This window comes from Monodelphis domestica, chromosome 8, assembly GCF_027887165.1.
Source record: "Monodelphis domestica isolate mMonDom1 chromosome 8, mMonDom1.pri, whole genome shotgun sequence".
Taxonomy (NCBI): Eukaryota; Metazoa; Chordata; class Mammalia; order Didelphimorphia; family Didelphidae; genus Monodelphis; species Monodelphis domestica.
Window position 1 is genome coordinate 189766826 of NC_077234.1, and position 19834 is coordinate 189786659.

At 37.1% G+C, this 19834-nt stretch overlaps 1 protein-coding gene across 3 annotated transcripts in view; it reads right to left on the reverse strand.

Annotated features, from left to right (window-relative positions):
* Positions 1-19834, reverse strand: part of LOC100019749 (sulfotransferase 1C4-like) — a 33866-nt gene that overhangs the window by 1065 nt on the left and 12967 nt on the right. For all 3 annotated transcript variants that reach the window (XM_007501199.2, XM_016424891.2, XM_007501200.3), the window contains exons 4-8: positions 18680-18802; positions 14083-14180; positions 12169-12295; positions 10734-10828; positions 5702-5876 (exon numbers count right to left, since the gene is read on the reverse strand). In XM_007501199.2, the coding sequence (XP_007501261.1) occupies positions 5702-5876; positions 10734-10828; positions 12169-12295; positions 14083-14180; positions 18680-18802 (618 nt within the window). The remainder of the gene's footprint in view (positions 1-5701; positions 5877-10733; positions 10829-12168; positions 12296-14082; positions 14181-18679; positions 18803-19834) is intronic.

A 19834-nucleotide genomic window follows, 5' to 3' on the forward strand; every position in this document is an offset into this window, starting at 1 on the left:
ATAAAAATTTACTCATTTGATCTTTAAAAGAGCACTAGGAGGTAGGTGTTTTTATTATTCCCACATGGAAGTTCAGTGACTTGCTCAGGGTCACATAGCCCATAAATAGCTAAATCTGAATTTGAACTCAGGTCTTCCAAGACCTGAGTTCAAATTCAGATTTAGCTCTATTTTAAAATTTAGTTCATTCAAAAGTTCAGAATCTTGCTTGAGGGATGTCAACATTTTTCCCCAAGTGGAATTTTACCAGTTTTCCTATAAAATATTTATGCAGAAAATAATTCTGTGGTTGTGTGTAGAACAAAGATGTTTTACTTTTCACTCAACATGAGTGATAAAAAATAATTAAAGCATAAGAAAATCCATCTTGAGCAACACAGAAAACTATGCTTTGATTTGGAAATAGCAAACATTACTGAGTGACTAAATGTCTTAAGGAAGATAGTGAAAGGACTTGTACTTTCTCTGTCTGATTCCTTGCACAAACTGTATTAAAACAAAATTAGGCTGGCCTGTGGGAGGTCTTTGTGTTGGTTAGAGGAAAGGAAAGGATCTCTATAAATTCAAGGCACTATTATTGGGAGTCCTATGGATCAGTGTTGTAATGATGGGAAGAGATATTCATTTTCCTACTTAGTAGGAATCTTAATCAAAAGTTATTATTATGTAACTGTTAATTAGCAGGCTAATTAAGGAAAGTTTACTTCTCACTCTATGCTTTGATTTTTGCTGTTATTACTTTTTCCTCATGTTGGCTCCTTGGGGAGGAAGAGGAAATGAACCATGAATTCTTTGCTCAGGTTGGCACTCAAAATTTTTGAAGTTGTTATTAAGTGATGTCTGGCTCTTCATGACCTCATTTGTGGTTTTCTTGGCAACGACATTGGAGTGGTTTTCCATTTTCTTCTCCAGCTCATTTTGTAGATGAGTAAATGGAGGCAAACAGGATTAAGTGACTTGTCCAGGGTCACAGAGCTATTAAATGTCCACGGCCAGATTTGAACACATGAAAGTGAGTCTTTCTGATTCCAAGCCCAAGTGCTCTCTCAACTATACCACCTAACTGCCCTATTTGAACCTTCCCCAAATAACATAGGCTGTACAAAGTGGTGGCATGGAAGGGACCTCAAAGGTCATTTGATCCAAACCTTTCATTTTACAAAACAGGAAACAGAGGCATACAGAAGAGAAATGAGGTGCCCAGTGTTACAGAAAGTCTCTAGGATAGGATAGGAAATCAGGTTTTCTGGCTACAGACACAATGCTCTTTCCCATGAACAATGCCACCTCCTCAGTGTTGAGGCATAGAAAAAACTGAAGGGCTTGAGAGTAGGGTATCTGAATTGTCATGATGTGGAAGAGTGGAAAATAATATAAAAATCAGCACATAAACTTTGAGAAAAGGAGAGTCAAAGAGAGGAGGCAAAATAGTCATTATTCTGTAGCCATTTTCCTGTGATAAGGTGTCAATGATGAGGGGAGAACTTTTGGAGGGGAGTATGTCAATGAGGTCAGTGGTGAGGCAGGAGAAGTTAGAAACAAGATGGGAGCAGAGCACTAGCCAGAGGGAAATGTGGTCACAGGAGAAGTAATCATGGTTGCTAGCCTTTTGAGTGAATCAGAGGTGTGGAGAGGTGCTTCTGTTTTCTGAATTCCTCCTCTGACTTGATTGTGACCATTTGGTACTCCACAAGAAAGCCGATGAGAGACAAGCCATTTTCTAAATTAAACATTGAGGATACTTGGGTGAGAGTTCCTTAATATAAGTATTGGAATGATGTCAGTCAGGTAACTTCTGGGTTTGGGGCATACTTATACTTAATTTATTTTGAGTATATTTCCCTTTTAATTTTGGCCCAGAAAATGATATAAAATTAAACCATATTTATATGTAAGAGAATTAATTTTTGATCCTATATTTTATATTTGATTTTATTTTGTAAGTGATTTTATTTTATTCTGTGACCATATACTCTTATGCCAAAGGGGACTGCCCCCTAACTGGCTTTCCTGTCAATGCACCTAGCAATCATTGTTTTTGTTCTCTTTTCCTTTTATCTCCAAATTATTGTAATTTCAAAGTTGGTTATGTTTACAAGATCCATTGGAGAGATTAGTCTTTCACAGATCTCAGGGGGAATGTATAATTGAAAATATGTTACTCCCCCAAAAAACTACATTTCCTGGGAGCCCACCAACTTCCTGTCATTATGTACTTCCTGTGGAGAGGGGTTATTAGGCAGGGACATGGAAGGTCCCACCTCTTTTTACTTCCTGTTCCAAGCTTGGCGGTGGTAAGGTAGGTGTTTGAACTGGCTGATCAGTCATGGGTAAGTGGTCTTTATTTTGTATCTTCTTTATTCCTTGATTTCTAATGATCATTAATAAATCTCTTAAAATATAATATTTTTATTATTGATATTTAATTTTAACTTTTACACTTCCAGAGGGAAAAAAAAAACTGTTGGGAGTCAGAATGTAGAGCAAAGATTGATTTTTCATAAATCAATTTCTTACATTAGTATATTTATGTATTATGGGTTTTTGGTTTTATATGATTATTTCCTTAAAACAATTACTAATTTGGAATTGTTTTACATGATAATACCTGTATAACCCAGGTCAAATTACTTGCCATTTCTGGGAAGGGACAGGGAAAGGAAGGAAGAGAGACAATTTGGATCTTATAATCAGAAAACATGTTGAAAATTATTACATATAATTGGGAAAATAAAATATCTTTAAAAAAGAGAAACCTAAGACGTAAGCTTTCTCACAGCCACTGTTAAAGAAAAACTCTGTTCTAAATATTCTTATAAAACATTAACTCAGCATTTCCTATAAGGTTCATGTGTTATCCTTAAAAAAACTGGACTAACTGACTTTGTCCCATCTTTAGCAATTAAGGTGGACTTATCTAATCTCCAGGTACCAGTGAGTCTGTATCCCTTGACCTCTGTCTTTAACTTCAGGATACAGCTGGAACCCATAAAATTCACAAAAGCATTCCTTTTAGAGATAAAGATTGTCTCTATTCCACGTGGGGGCTATCCCCAAGTTCTTTGATGTACCCAATCATGATCTCTCATCTCTGTGATGCTACCTGATAATATGATTTCTGTTCTGTTCTTTGTTCTATGCTCATAAAAATGAGTTGCATCGTCAATTAGAGGTCATCTGGCCAGAGGCAGTATCATTTGACCTATTCTTTATTATCAGGTCACATGGTCCTCTTAATAAATTATATCTTGCTTGCAGAATTGCCTCAGTTTACTCCTTTTTAAAATTTTGCATACAACATCATTCTAGTATGCCATATTCCCATGATAAATGTTCATTGATATACAATAGACTAGGGATGATAGTGCAGTTTCCCACATGAGTTGGGGTTTCAGCCAAGAACCTAATTGGATAAATTTATATTTACCCCCACTTTCCCCAGAGTAATGCAATGAACAGCTGCCATACACAAAAAGGGCAGAACTGGAGAATAGAGGCAGTTCTATGTAAAACAGAGCTTGGTCCTCTCACTAAGTGCCCTCTGATTGGTACTGGCTAAAGCATTCAACTGCTAGTTGAACCTGCCACATCCAGCACTTAGTTAAGTGGCATAGTGCCAGACGTGGGGTGAGGAGGACTCATTTTCCTGAGTTCAAATCTGCTTCAGATACTAACTGTGTTACCCTGGGCCAGTCATTTAAAACTGTTTCGTTCAGTTTCCTCATCTCTAAAATGAGTCAAAGAAAGAAATAGCATAACACTACAGTATCTTTGCCAAGAAAAAGTACAAGTGGGGTCATGAAGAGTAGAACATGACTACAACATGTCATGAACATCAACTGAAGTAATGGGCCACTCTAGTGGCTAAACTACATTTAGCTCTTTGTAATTTTTTATTTATTAATACTTCATTTATAAGTTATATAATTTATTAAGAAATGTTTTAATGCTGTGTTTTAATAGTAATAAGTATTGTTTTAGTCCATCCTCCTGAGATTTATTTCTAATATAGAAATTAATCTAATATAGATTAGATTCTAATAATCTTTTTGACTTCTAAGTAATCATTAGGTTTGGTCTCTTTCCTCATTCCTTTGTCCTGACGTGCTCTTACATTCCCTGCCCCAGAGCATCCTCTAAACTGAAGAGATTAAAGTGAAGTTTTGAGCTCCATTTTGCCCAGAAAACAAAAAACTAGTTCAAACCAAGTATGTCTGTGGGCAGCAGGGCAATATCCTTGGATTCCCCCCTTTGAAGTGAATTGTGAAGTGAATTGGAGTGAATGGGACAATGTCACTCAACTAGCCATAATCTGATTTCTTCTTCTAGATAATGGAATCCTAGAATTGGGCATGTGATCTTCCATTCTCATGAGATAAATCAGGTAGAGACAGTAAAAAAACAATTTATTCCACTTCCTTGTTAAGGATTCACCAATTAGAGATGTTTAGGGAAAGATAAATAATAAGCTTCCAAAATTGTTTTTGATGACTCAAGATACTGAATGTCTTTGTTTTTGATCACTAAGATTACTGACCAATTAATTTATTGATTATTGCTATCCTGATCAATAAATTGATTTAAAAACCCAGGACCCAGGCTCTTAGAATTCTTAATCATCCTACTTTACTGAGTTAAAAAAGAAATATCAATCCTAAGTTCAGGATCCTCATTTATCCCATTAGACAGTATTCACAGATGAATTTCAAGTGTCCTTGTTTTTTTTCAACATCCTACATGATTGATAATTCTAGAGTAATACTTTTTAATTCTAGAGTAATGTTTTCATAGAAGGAAAACCATATTTTATGCATCGTGCTATTTGTGGTTTGAAAGAGAAAAGTGCTTATGAATTAATATTGATATTTAACATATTGAGTACTCTAATTAGATAGGGTTAGATAGTTGGTCCCAAGAGAAAGAGACCTAAGTTCAAGTTCTTCCTATGACACAAATGGCTGTGAGATGCAGGGTAAATCACTTCGGTTCTCTAAACAACTCTCTGAGACTCTGAGAAAGTGCTGAGTTACTTTGATAGAGGGGATTCTTTCAGCTGAGAGTTTGTCAGTAAAATCGCCAATCCAGCACTTAGTACAATTCTTAGGATATAGCAGTCACTATTGATGGCACAGTGGATAGAGCTCTGGGCCTAGAGTTAGGAAGACCTGAGTTCAAATCTTAGGTGTGATCCTGGAAAAGTCATTTAACCTGTTTGCCTCATTTTCCTCATTTGTAAAATGGGCATAATAATAGCATCTACCTCCCAGGGTTGTTGTGAGAATCAAATGAGTTAACAAAGTGTTTTGCATAATGCCTCACAATTAGTAAATGCCATAAACATGTTATCTATGATGATGATGATGATGATAATGATGGCAGCTTGGGGACACAGTGGATAGAATTCCAGCCTTGGAGTCAGGAGGACCCAAGTTCAAATCCAGCCTTATTAACTATGTGACTGGGGGCCAGTAAATACAAACTGTTTACCTCAGTTTCCTTATCTATAAAATGAGCTGGAGAAGGAAATGGCAAACCTCTCCAGTAGCTTTGTAAAGAAGACCCCAAATGGAGTCATGAAATGTCACACATAACTAAGCAACTAAACAAATTCTTCTTCATGTTTATTCCTTTCCCGAACCCAGTTTAAAGCATTGACATGAATGAAGAAACAATTTCCTTAGTGAAAGAACATATACATTACCTTTCCTCATGAAGGGGGAAACATTATGATTCATTTCGGGACTGAATGTATAGTTGACCATGGGATTCTTCTTCATCACATTAAATGAAGTATAATGGACAATTTTGGCCAAAACGTTTTCATCCAGGTTCTTCCCCAGGAAATGCATTACCTTCTCAATTTCTTGTTTGGGGTTCTGCAGGGAGAGTAGAAGGAGAAATGAGAATGAGTAAATTCTATATCAATATCGAGTGTCCCTGTGGGCATAACAGCAGAGCAGTTAGCATGGGGATTGTAATGCAATCTGTTTACAAACCTATTGGCTCTACTTAGATGTTTTCCAGAAGATGTAAGATGATTCTGAGGGCAGCTGAGTTTTGTAAGAGGAAATTCTATTAAAAAGGTCCCAGGTAATACACATTCCATCTGTGGCAAGATTCCTATTCTCAGTTAGTGCTTAATTTGTAAACTTTACAATTTTTTCCCCATTTGAATTAGTTTATTTAGTCAATTTAGAACATTATTCCTTGGTTACAATAATTACAATATTTTCCTCTCTCCCCTCCACCCACCCTTCCTGCAGCCAAGGGCAATTTCATTAGGTATTACTTGTGTCCTTGATCAGAACTTATTTCCATGTTGTTTGCACTAGGATGTTGAAGAGTCTATATCCCCAATCATGTCCCCTCAATCCATGTATTCAAGCAGTTGTTTTTCTTCTGTGTTTCTACTCCCATAGTTTTTCCTCTGAATGTGGATAGTGTTCTTTCTCATAGATCCCTCTGAGTTGTTCAGGATCACTGTGTTGCCACTCATGGAGAAGTCATTACATTCGATTGTACCACAGTGTATCAGTCTCTGTGTACAATGTTTTCCTGGTTCTGCTCCTCTCGCTCTGCATCACTTCCTGGAGGTTGTTCCAGTTCCCATGGAATTCCTCCACTTTATTATTCCTTTGAGCACAATAGTATTCCATCACCAACATATACCACAATTTGTTCAGCCATTCCCCAATTGAAGGGCATCCCCTCATTTTCCAATTTTTGGCCACCACAAAGAGCGCAGCTATGAATATTCTTGGACAAGTTTTTTTCTTATTATCTCTTTGGGTACAAACCCAGCAGTGCTATGGCTGGATCAAAGGGCAGACAGTCTTTTATCACCCTTTGGGCATAGTTCCAAATTGCCCTCCAGAATGGTTGGATCAATTCACAACTCCACCAGCAATGCATTCATGTCCAGACTTTGTCACATCCCCTCCAGCATTCATCACTTTCCATTGCTGTCATGTTAGCCAATCTGCTAGGTGTGAGGTGATACCTCAGAGTTGTTTTGATTTGCATCTCTCTGATTATAAGAGATTTAGAACACTTCTTCCTGTGCTTATTAATAGTTTTGATTTCTTTAACTGAAAATTACCTATTCATGTCCCTTGACCATTTATCAATTGGAGAATGGCTTGATTTTTTGTACAACTGGTTTAGCTCTTTATAAATTTGAGTAATTAGACCTTTGGTTTTTGTAATGAAGATTGTTTCCCAATTTGTTGCTTCTTTTCTAATTTTGGATGCATTAGTTTTGTTTGTACAAAAGCTTTTTAATTTGATGTAATCAAAATTATTGATTTTACATTCTGTGATTTTTTTCTAGCTCTTACTTGGTTTTTCCTTTCCCAAAGATCTGACAAGTATACTATTCTGTCTTCTAATTTGCTTGTAGTTTCCTTCTTTATATTCAGGTCATTCACCCATTCTGAGTTTATCTTGGTGTAGGGTGTGAGATGTTGATCCAAACCTAATCTCTCTATCCTGTCTTTCAATTTTCCCAGCTGTTTTTATGAAAAAAGTGGGTTTTGGTCCCCAAAACTGGGATCTTTGGGCTCATCATAGACTGTCTTGCTGAGGTAATTTACCCCAAGTCTATTCCACTGATCATCCTTTCTGTCTCTTAGCCAGCACCAAATTGTTTTGATGACCGCTGCTTTATAGTATAGTTTGAGATCTGGGCTGCAAGTCCTCCTTCTTTTGCATTTTTTTCATGATTTCCCTGGATATCCTTGATCTTTTGTTCTTTAAACTTTACAATTTTATTTAGACTTAGATCCTATTTCAAGCAGCTTATTAGTACTAAGGGAAGGGGTTCATATTACTGACATATAGTTAAGGAGCTTCTATTTGACAGATAATCTTGTTTTTTCTATGTGGAAGAAGCAGCTCTTAACATATCAAAGTAGAGATGTCTATTCTGACCTTTCAGAGGCACCAATTAGGTGGTAAAAAGGACAGCATGCTAATTGGAATAATAATAATAATGATAATAAACATTTATATAGCACTTACTATGTTCTAGGTTCTATGCTTAGTGCATTCCAATTATTATCTCACTTAATTCTCACAACCACTCTTGGAGGTAGGTGCTATTATTATCTTCATTTTACAGGTAAGGAAACTGAGGCAAATACAGATTAAGTGACTTGCCCACAATCAAACAGCCAGTATGCACCTGAAGCTAGACTAAAACTCAGGTCTTCCTGACTCTAGGCTTAGTGCTCTATCCATTTCATCACCTATGTTTAAATTCAGCCTGAGAAATAGGAATAGCGGTGTAATCCTGAACAAGCCACTTAGCCTCTGTCTGCCTCAGTTACCTCATCTGTAAAATGAAGATCATAATAGCACTTACCTAATTGAGAGGATCAATCATGATAATATTTGCAATGTGCTTTGCAAACCTTGTTGTTCAGTTGTTTTATTGGTGTCTCACTCTTTGTGATCCCATTTGGAATTTTCTTGGCAAAGATATTGGAGTGTTTTGCCATTTCCTTCTCCAGCTCATTTTATAGATGAGGAAACTGAGTCAAAGAGGGTTAAGTAATTTTCCTGGAGTCACATAGCTAGGAAATCTACCTGAGGTCAGTTGTGAATTGAGGCAGATACGTTTTCCCGACTTCAGACTAGTACTTTATCCACTGCATGACCTAGCTGATTTAAAAGCTAACAAAAATACTAGCTGTTATTATTGTTGTTATTATTAATCCCTCACTCCATTCCAGGCTTACCTAATTTCTATTACCCTAAGATAGCTAACCTAGTTTGTCCTGTAGATCCAGGGCTAGCCATGCTTGGGAAGCCTTGGGATTTGCATGACTCTCAAGGTATCCATGGCACTGGTACCTTTGGGCTGCCTCCTGACCTGCTTCCCATCTTTGGATTAATTCTAGTTACCCATTACTATTATTTATCCTACAATGTAGGCAGACACAGGCTACAAAACGACACTGAATCCCTGCCCATTATTGGTTATCCATATTATCTCGTGATTTATATTTCAGACCTAGTAGCCTTCTGTGAATTTTCTGAGAACAGTTTATGGTAGGATTTAGTGACCTCAGCGGTGTTTCCTCTTGGAGATCAGCTTCCTTATTCCTGGTATTGGGAGACCTTTAATTTTTGCCTCAAAGGTCAAGGCACTTCTTAATGAATGAGTCTAAGGATGTGAAGCTTTACTGGGGTTTTCATTGGGTTCTGTGTGTTCTTGGGAGAGAGAGATAGAGCTTCACTGTGGATTAGGTGAGTGGAATGCCTGGGAATGGAAGGTAGCTTGCAAAGAAATTACTGCCAAGACTTCCCTTGGAGGTACACTCATTTACTAGTAGGGAGCTTAATATCAGAATGCAGTCTTCTTTTGATCAATAAAAGGAAGCACAGCCCTCCAATTATTCCATTGATAAGGTTATAAAGTGCATTTGGAGATTGAAGGCAGCAGGGGCTGGGGATAGAGACAAGAAGGGAAGAAGGGAAAGAGAAAAGAGGAAAATCAAGGGAATAATAATGGAGAACAGTGATGTAGGATAGGGACAATATTACATCATTCAAAAGTTAGAAGGAAAGGTCCTAGAAAAGAGTTTAAAGAGTCAAGGAATTATAACTAATCTAAACATGAAAGAAGATGGAGATGCTCATAAAAACCCCCAAACAGAAGAAATGAAAATGCTATGTTGGTTTAAATGTACTGAGTTGAGTGTCCATGGGAAGGAACCAAGTAAATTTTCTGTCCCTAGAAGATATATGATGAAACCAGTGGCAAAGGGGTAACTGTAGGCTACCTTGTGATGAGTCATTAATAAAATAAAGACTCTTGAAAGCTTCATAAATTTGGTTTTTTAGAAAAAAAATTTTTCTAGTTTTTATTGGATTCCTCCTTTGGAGAAATCTTTTGCAGGTGCTAATCAACATGTACACAACTAAAAATTTGTAGCAGATAAGGATTCAAAGCAATGTGGGCCACTTTGAATTTATGGCTAATTTATACTGATCTGATTTTGGAAAAATTATTTCACCTCAGGGCATCAGCGTCCTTATATGTAAAAGGAGGAGTCTGGATTAGATCTTGGTTTTTAAAGTGTATCTGTGGAGCCTTAGAGGTTCTCAAGACCCTATTAGGGGACTTGTGAGGTCAAAATTATTTTTATAATAATACTAAGATATTACTTACCTATGAAAATATTCTTTCCTTTTCCCATTACCCATCTATGTGACGCCAGTTTTTCTTCAACCAAAACAACATATCATGACAGACTGAATGCAGAAACAGCTATGAGAATCTATCTGTTTTCTATTAACTGGACATTATTTCTGATATGAAAAGGTATGTAAGAAATGCCATTCAAATCTGACCTCAGATACTTCTTACCCGAGTAACCAAGGGCAAATCACAACACTAATTGCCTAGCCTTTACCATATTTCTGCCTTAGAACCAATAATTGGTATCGACGGAAGGTAAAGGTTTTAAAAAAAGAATGTAAAGAGAGAGTACAACTCATCTATAACTTAATAGAAAAAGGTTAAAAATTTACTAAGGCTTAGAAAGGTTACTTGACTTGTCCTTAATCATACATTTACAATCAGAGTCAAGATTTGAACTCAGGTTCTCCTGACTCCAAGACCAGCACTCTATCCACTGTAATATGTTGCATCTTAGTCTTCTTCATAACTTTCATAAAACTTAAATGGTAGGTAAGGGAGCTTTATGATAAAAATCAAAATTATTTACTTTCTTAATGTCTTCATAGAAGAGGTAGAGAATGGGATAAACGTCTTTTGCTTCCCACCATCCTTTAACATGATTAAACCAGGAGCCCCACAGACCTGAAAGAGAAGAACATGGTTGTCTTGGTCACAAGAATTAAAGACAGAATGTCCCCTACTACTTTCTGGGACAAAAGGTAAAGGGTGCTTGGTGTAAGCAGACATAGTACAAAGCCTGTTCCTGCCTCATCTGGGTATTGTCCTGTTCCAGCCTCCCTGTAATAAATAGTCTTCTGAAGATTTGCCACTTGACTCTGGGGACTCAGACTTTCTTATTTCAACATTGGCCTTAATCCTGGCCATTTTGTTGCTTTTTCCTTCTTTTTCTTGCATGCCACTTCTGCTTCTGCTATTTAATGTCCAGCTAAGTCCTACCTCTTGAAGACTTTGTTGGTTAAACTTTGCCTGTCTAATGTCAACTTATTGGGGTTGAAATTTGAAATGCCTACATTGAGACAGAGTTGAGTCTAGAGCTTTAGCTATAAAACAAAAGATGTTTCATTCTGCTCTCATCTCTTATTTCAGAGCACCTCACTTTTCTCATGGCAGTAGCCTGTGCTTGGTACAGATAACATGACTCTATAGTCCCCCTATTAAAAGGTCTGTTTTGTATCCTAGAGAGTCCTTTTTTATCCTGTCATATTAGAGACCAATAGAATAGTGTCATTCACACTAAGATATTAATGACCTTATCCCGGAGAAATTTGTGTTTCAATGAGGGGGGAAACTAAATGAGTCATTCCACTACTATGCCTTCTCTCTGAGATTACCTCTAGTTTACCCTTCTAATTTTGTAGGTACACAGTTGTGTGCATGTTGTCTCCTCCATTAGAATACAAGCACCATGAGGACAGAAACTGAGTTTTTGACATTCTTTGTAACCCCAGCATTTAGCAAAGTGCTAACTGCTTGATCACTTGGATCAATGGGGATATGATTGGGGATATAGACTCTAAGCAATCACCCTAGTACAGTTATCAATAATATGTAAATAGGTCTTGATCAATGATACATGTAAAAGCCAGTGGCATTGCATGTTGGCTATGGGAGGGGGTTGGAAGAGGGGAGGGAAAGAACATGAGTCTTGTAATCATGGAAAAATATTCTAAACCATCTAATTAAATAAAAATTTTAAAAAATAGAAAAAAATAAATGATGTTGCTGGTTAAATACTCTCTTGTAGAAAAAATGAAAGTGCCCCTCAAATTGCATCATACATGTACATGTCCTTTTATTGAGATCCTAATGCCTTGGTGTTCCCATTGGCCGAGGTCCAGATCCCATCCCCTAGCAAACTGCATCACTCAGGTATGTTCACTTCAATGTGGGATTTCCTTTAAAACAGAAGTACTGTTCCTGTGGCAGGGGTTGAGAAATTGATTTTCCTATACCTCACTCACCCTTCCCTGTCAAGAATGTTTCAAAATACTCTTCCCAGGTTCCTGGATCTGGAAGTCCTTTATGCATCCTTTGGAAATGGAAAAAAGACACCAGGTTATCCTTGGCATTTCTTGCCACATAGATGATCTGGAGTAGGGAGGAAGAAAGGAGAAAAAGAAAATGTGAGAGAGGAAGATAAGCCCAAAGTACTGCGTTTAGCATTTTAACAACTGACTCTCTAGTTCTGAGTTATTATGAGTTTAATTTGCATTAGTTGCATTAGTTTCTACCACTTTATTGAGCCTGGACAAGGTACAAAATGATAAATCAAACTCCAGTTGTACCTGTTGCTGATTTTTGATGCACAAATGTTCACACTGAAAATTTAACAATCTTTTCTCATGAGTGGGTAAAATGAGGGATACTATTTTTAATGTGCACCGGACAAGTAGGAAAAATTAGAAAAGGTCTTTGCAAACCTTAAAACCCCTTTGCAAATTATAAATTCAGTATCTCAATATTTTTCAGCAATATCCATGGTTTGTCAAAATCAAATTTAAAGCTGTTTAAAGATTGAAGCCAATTGTGCTAAAGACTATTTCTTGTATGTATTTTTATTATTTAAAAAAACAGATAACTGACACAATTTCTAGGACATGAACTTAGTCATCAAATGTTTTTACTTTAGGATTTGTTACACACATTTAAATCTCTCATCTCTCTTATTTTTTTGAATTACAGGGCTAGAAGAATCTGAAAGTGATATAATTTAACTCCCTATGCCTAAATAGAAATTCCTTCCCACAGAAAAATAATTGTTACCCTGACTTTGTAATGTCCAGAGAATCTTCATTAACTCTGGCATGTGTTCCTTAGAATTGAGAGTTTCAAATGTCAAATTCAAATGTTATTTTTAAAACTTGTAACTTTTTTTAGTGAAACAGTTTATATTGCTATTTGAATATTAATATTCAGTTCTTGCTTCATCTCCTTTGTTAATAAACCTGGGTTGGTTAATTAAAAAAAAAAGCTCTAGTACATGAGTATGTGGAGCTGTCCTTGAAGCTCATCTTTTGGATCTGGCAATCCAGTAATCAATAATCACTTCTCAAAGGTCTAATATGAGTATGGTCCTATGCCAGGGATACAAAGGAAAAAGAAAATCAGTTTCTATACTCAAAAAAATTTACCAGAAGCTCCCAGATAGAGGAAGGGAGCAAACACTCAGCTAGGGACATCGGGAAAAACTTCCCATAGGATGTGGTACCTGAGCTGAGCCTTGAAGGCATCTACAGACTCTTAGAGGCAAAGATGAAGAGAAAGAGTACATTCCAAGAATGGGAGACAACCTGTAAATGAGGTCACAATGGAGGAGGCTACTTGACATTTGGAATGTGGGGAAATGGAAGAAGGGAGAGAATTATCTGTTGACAAGGGGTTGAGAGTTTATAACATTAAAGCTTCCATGAATCCTCTCTCCAAAGTTCCTAGCATGTGCCCGTGCTAGTACCTTAAGGACAACCTTTGACTTCTCTTAAAACTTATCATCTCTATAATTCTACTATTACAGTTGTTCCCTCTTTGTCTTGCATCTCTTCTATTGGGGTTGAGGAGAGAGGCCATGAACCTATTTGAGATGGCTCTAGCACATTCCTATTTCAGTTTGGTACTCTCTAAATTCAGCCACACCTGGGCTAATGTTCTACACTCCCCATTTTGGTTATAGCTCAGTCCAGAATGTTCCTGTAGACTGCAGAAACAGAATTGCCCACCTGCCTGGTTTCAGCAGCCCTCTAGACTCCATCCCATCTATCCTTGGTAGCTATGGCACAGTAGACTCTAATTGGACCAAGTTTTCTGCATAAGCAAACATAGACCCATCTGCAATGCCTTCCTAACCTCTACTTCTTTCTTCTCACCATGTAGACACTTACCTTACTGTTTTCTTCCCAAAAGGATGGAGGTAGAAGTTGCACTGGAAGATGGGTTTTTAGGACTCGTGGTGAAGGCATATCATTAGCCCGGGTCACTCCTGAAAGACAGTTTATTTTCATTCCCTCATTGCTTTGTTTTTCAGTTCCATTGTCCTTCTGTGAATTACGTGGAAGTCAACTGAGGAGTTCACAGTTAGTTTCTGACTTTCTGGGCCACTCTCTTTATACAAGAGGTGCGCCATTTTCTTCATGAGAGTTCAAGAGGAAGAGCATCAGCTATGTTTATAGTTTATAGCTATGTGTTTATCTCATAAAACATAAAACTTAGTGTTGAAAGGCACCTTAGTGGCCATCCAATCCAAATACCTCATTTGAGATGAGAAATTTGAAAAGTGGCAGATATGGGTGAAGAATAGAAAACATTTTCTTGTATTCGATGTTGTAGCTATGTGGAACAGTGAATAGAACTCTGGACCTGGAGTCAGGAAGATGTGAATTCAGCCCCTACCTCAGATTATTACTATATGTATGTCATTTAATCTCTGTTTCTCTTATTCATGATCCCATCTGGAGTTTTCTTGGCAGAGACACTGGAGAGGTTTGCCATTTTCTTCTCCAGCTCATTTTACACATGGGGAATATGATAAAAACAAGGTTAAGTGACTTGACCAGGGTCACATAACTAGTAAGTATCTGAGACCAGATTTTTTTTTTCCGGAGATTATTTTTATTATTTTAAAAACATTTTTATTTAATTAGTTAATTTAGGATATTTTTCCATGATTACAAGATTCATGTTCTTTCCTTCCCATCCCCCCCAACCCCTACCTGTAGCTACTGCACAATTCCACTGGGTTTTACATGTGTTATTGATCAATATCTATTTCCATATTATTAATATTCTGAGGCCAGATTTGAACCCAGAAAGATGAGTATTCTTGGTCCCAGCACCCTACATACTGCACTGCCTGTTACATTCTAGAACTGTTTAAGGATCGAATGCCTAGTTCATAGGAGATCCTCTACATGTGCTTATTCTCTTTCTCCATTCCCTCCCCTTTTGTCTATTTGAAAGTATTTGGAAATCAGAAGAGCTACTGGTAAAGAACTGGAATTTTCCTAACCTAGCTAACGAAGAAAGGTAGACTATGTGTTTTAGGCAAACAAGTTAATAGAATTCAGATTTACTCTTTGGATTTCATTTTCAAAAGATAGAAGGATGTGTTTAAGTAGCGTCTGCCTAGACTCTAGAGTGAGGTTCTATAAAATCTGGTGCAGGTAGCGCTTGACTTGTAGATGAGGCATGCTCCTGGGCTCCTACGTTTAGAACTAGAAGGAACCTTAGAGGACACGTAGGGCCAATGCATCATTTTAGAAATGAGAAAACGGAGACCTAGAGAGGCTCAGTGACTTGCTCAAGGCAATAAATTGCAGAGACAGATTTTCAGATTTCGGTTCTGAGACTCTGGAGTCCTCACTGCTTTCCATTGCACCTTGTTCCTCCAGAAGTTCATTTCTAAGTTAGGGGGTTGGAACTTGGAACTATTTTTTTCTATAGAAATAATTTGAAAATTATAGTTATTATAAGGTCAACTTTCAAAAACATATTCAACCCAAAACATATCTGAAACATAGTACTAATATTGTATTAAAGTGGCATGTTGGAAAGAAAGCTGGTCTCAAGTCAGGAAGACCTGGGTTCAAGTCTTCTTACTGACACTTACTGGGTATGTGACCCTGGGCAAGTGTTTAGCCTTTCAATGCTTTAGGCAACTCTCTGAGAGGGAGTTCTTAATCTTGTCATAGATCCCTTTGGCAGTCTTGGGAAATTTCTTTACTTCTAAGAATATTGTTTTTAAATGCAAATATATATATATATATATATATATATATATAGGGTTACAAAGGAAAACAGTTATACTGAAATACAATGATTAAAATTAAAAAGAAAAACCCAGGTTCTTAAAAAGGTTAGGAATCTCTGTATCTAGAACTGTAAAGAGATCTATGATGAAAGCCATGTTTAGATCGTCAGTTTGTTTTTACAGGTCTTTGACAAGAATTTAACACCAGCGATTAATAAAACCAAATGTTCAGAGTTGGTTAGCTAATAGTCAATAAACTCAATTACAAAGTCCAAGCATTTAATTGATCTTATATCAATCCTCTGATTCAGTCCATCAAATGAATCTGGGAAGATATTTAAAAATAAATCAGTCACCTCTCTGGGTCATAGAATCTGAGGATACTGTTACTGATGTGAATTTTTATAAAAGTGAATAATAATAAATTCTATCTTCTACAAATGACTCAATGATTGTTTCTGTTATCTTTATCTGGAATCAAGATTCAGTCAAACTGTGTATTTAACATTCCAAGGTTGAAAATTGAAGCTCTTAAGCGAACTCTTTCCTTACCTATCAGTTAATTAACAACTTGGACTAAGGATTTTAGGAGATCAATTGATTTTGTAATAAATGATATAAAAGCAATAAATTCAATTTCTTTTTTCATTATTTAATAAATATTTCTTATACAGACATACCTAGGCATACATAGGCACTTTATGGCTTTTCTTTTCTTTTTCTTTTTCAATCCCTTACTTTTCATCTTAGAATAAATCCTGTTTTTGGTTCCAAGGCAGAAGAATAGTGGTAAGAGCTAGGCAATGGGGGTGAAGTGACTGTCTGAGGTTGGATTTGAACCCAGGACCTCCTATCTCTAGGCCTGGCTTTCAATCCACTGGACTTTATGACTTTTCTTAGGCTTATCAGAGCTACCAGCATCACTACTCTCATACTTTGGGTCCATTAATAATAAATGAAATCACATTAATGAAACAAAGAGAAGCACTGCTCTGGTGAGGACATGACTTCCTACAAGTGAGAGCTCTGGGCAAAATTTGATGGAGGAGTTCAATATTTGGTGCAAAACAATGGAATGACTCATTCTAATCTTTCAGCATAAGAATGAGTATGAAAGGTGAACTGCTACAAGTCTTTATGCCTTTTGGGAAAATGGTGATGATTTAGCACGTATTTAAATTTTTTTATTTTCTGTGTTTTTCTGCCTTTATTTTTTTTAGTTGCCAATTGAATATACTTGAATTCATATGGGTCAAATATTCTTGCTGAGAATTTTACATACTGATGGTTGTTCAGTTGTGTTTGACTCTTCATATTTGGAGTTTATGGTTCTGAGGTTTTCTTGGCCAAGCTCCTGGAGTGGTTTTGCCATTTCCTTCTTCAGCTTATTTTACAGATAAGGACACCGAGGCCAAGAGGGTTAAATGACTCACTCAGAAACACACGGCCAGTGAGTGTTTGAGGCCAGATTTGAATGCAGACCTTCCTGATTTCAGGCCAGGAGTTCTATTCACTGCATCATCTAGCTATATCTCAATTTCTTTTTGGGTTTGACACCACTAAAATAGAGAAGTTATGAAGAACAGAGGAGGGAAGGCAGGGTTCGGGGCTGTTATGTTGGGAATTTGGTGAGGAATGAACACAAGGGAACATATAAATAATTCAGATTTATTGGTTGGGAAGGGGAGGAAGGAACATCAAAATGGCCCCAGTCTTTTCATTGGAGTGCTGCGTTATTAAATGTAAACATGGGGCTGAAGGTATGTTTGGGGGTAACAAAAAAGGAGAAAAGACTTGTTACAATTGCTGATGTAAATGAATTAAGGAGTTCATACATTCAGTTTAGGGAGATCATAGAACTGCATAATGGGTTTTGTTGAGCTTTTGTACTATAAATTTGAATTTGGTGAAATTTTTTCCATTCTGTGAATTTCCACAGAAGACTAAGACCAAGATCAGAGTAATCAGAAGGGGGGCGGGGAACAGAGGAAGAGTATTGAGGGTTGGGAACAAAGGAATTTCAGGGTTGCAAGGACATGGTGCAATGTTCAGACAATATTTGGAGGCAAATGATCTGCTTTCATTTCTGTCTTTACTACTTTATACCTTTGTGCTCTTTGGTATTTTATCAATTTGGCCTCATTGATAAAATCAAAGGTTTGGACTAGATAATTTTTCTGAAGTTTCTTTGTGCTTGAAGTACTATGATTTGTGATTGGAGGATATTAGCTCATGAATTATTTTAGTAAAAAACATGAGGTTAAGGTTAGTTTGGAGACGAGTGAAGCCAGACAGGTAGTCTGGGTCATGGACCACAGGTCACATTAAAGGCAAAAGGTTAGGAAGGAATATAAAGTTGTGGATGGAGAGGGGAATTTTAAAGTTCAAAATCTTGGACATGATACAAATCTGAGATGAGGGGGCAGCTGGGTAGCTCAGGGGATTGAGAACCAAGCCTAGAGATGGGAGGTCCTGGGTTCAAATCTGGACTCACACATTTCCCAGCTGTGTGACCCTGGGCAAGTCACTTAACCCCCATTGCCTGGCCCTTACCATTCTTCTGCCTTGGAGCCAATACACAGTATTGATTCCAAGATGGAAGGTAAGGGCTTAAAAAAAAAAAATCTGAGATGATATGATCAAAGTTGTGATGATATTAGTGTTTGATTAATTAGTTAAGGGTAGTTAATATTTATGGAAAACTTGTTGACTACTGTCTGTATTGGACTTACCAACATAGGGTAGGTTTATTCTTTCAAGGAAAGGATTTCGTATGTTAATCGGAGCTCGTCTTGTTTTTTCAACATCTCCATTATTTCGTATCATATCTACAATCTCTTGTAGCCATGTTGTTCCTGGTAGGAAAAAAAAAAAACCATTAAGAGTCACTTTTATATAAAAAATGGTATTTAGAAGAGTTGAAAAATGAATTTCTGTGTGTTTATAGGCAATGGTGAAGTAAAGAAAAAAGTCAGAGAGAGGTATTTGATCCTGGAAATAATGGAGAGTTATTAGAACTTATTTAGGGGCAGCTGGGTGGCTCAGTGGATAGAGAACCAGGTCTAGAGACAGGAGATCTTGGATTGAAATCTGGCCTCAAACACTTCCTAGCTGTGTGACTGTGGGAAAGTCACTTGGCCCCACTGCCTAACCCTTACTACTCTTCTGCCTTGGCACCAATACTTATTGTTAATTCTAAGACAGAGCGTAAGGATTAAAAAAAAGAATTTAGTGAAAAAGGAGTGCCATAATCTGAAACACCTATGTTTGAAGAAAATTAGTTGACAATTATGTGATTGGATTGGGATCAGGGAGACACATTTTGAGGCTATTGTAGTAGCCCTAATGAGAGATGATGAGGGACTGAATTAAGATTGTGTGTTTTTAAAAAATATTATAGAGGTAGAAACTACAAGGTTGGCAACTGAACGGATGTGTAGGGTGAACAGTAGTGAGGGGTCAGGGATGATACCAAAGTTGTAAACGTGACATGCCAGAAGATCAGAGATGTTCTTGATGGTAATAAGGACATTTGGAAGGGGGTTGGATTTTTGGGAAAAGATACTGAATTCTGTTTTGGACTTGATGCGTTGGGATAGCTTTGGGACACACAGTTAATAATACCAATAAGAATTTGGCAAAGTAAGTCTGGTGTTTAGAAGATTAGAATTAGAGAAAGATGACTTAGTTCATAAAGAGCAAAAGGAAGCAGAGATGAAAGTAAGGAAGAATTTGCGTCTCCCTTACCTGGGAAAGTTTACTTATCTATAGATGAGTCCTCAAGAGTCTTAGATGGAAAAGGAAGGAAGGAATATGCTGTAATTGAGGAAAACAAAGAGGCTGCCCTCCAGAGGTCTGGTTAGCCCAAACCTGTGAATTACATGCAT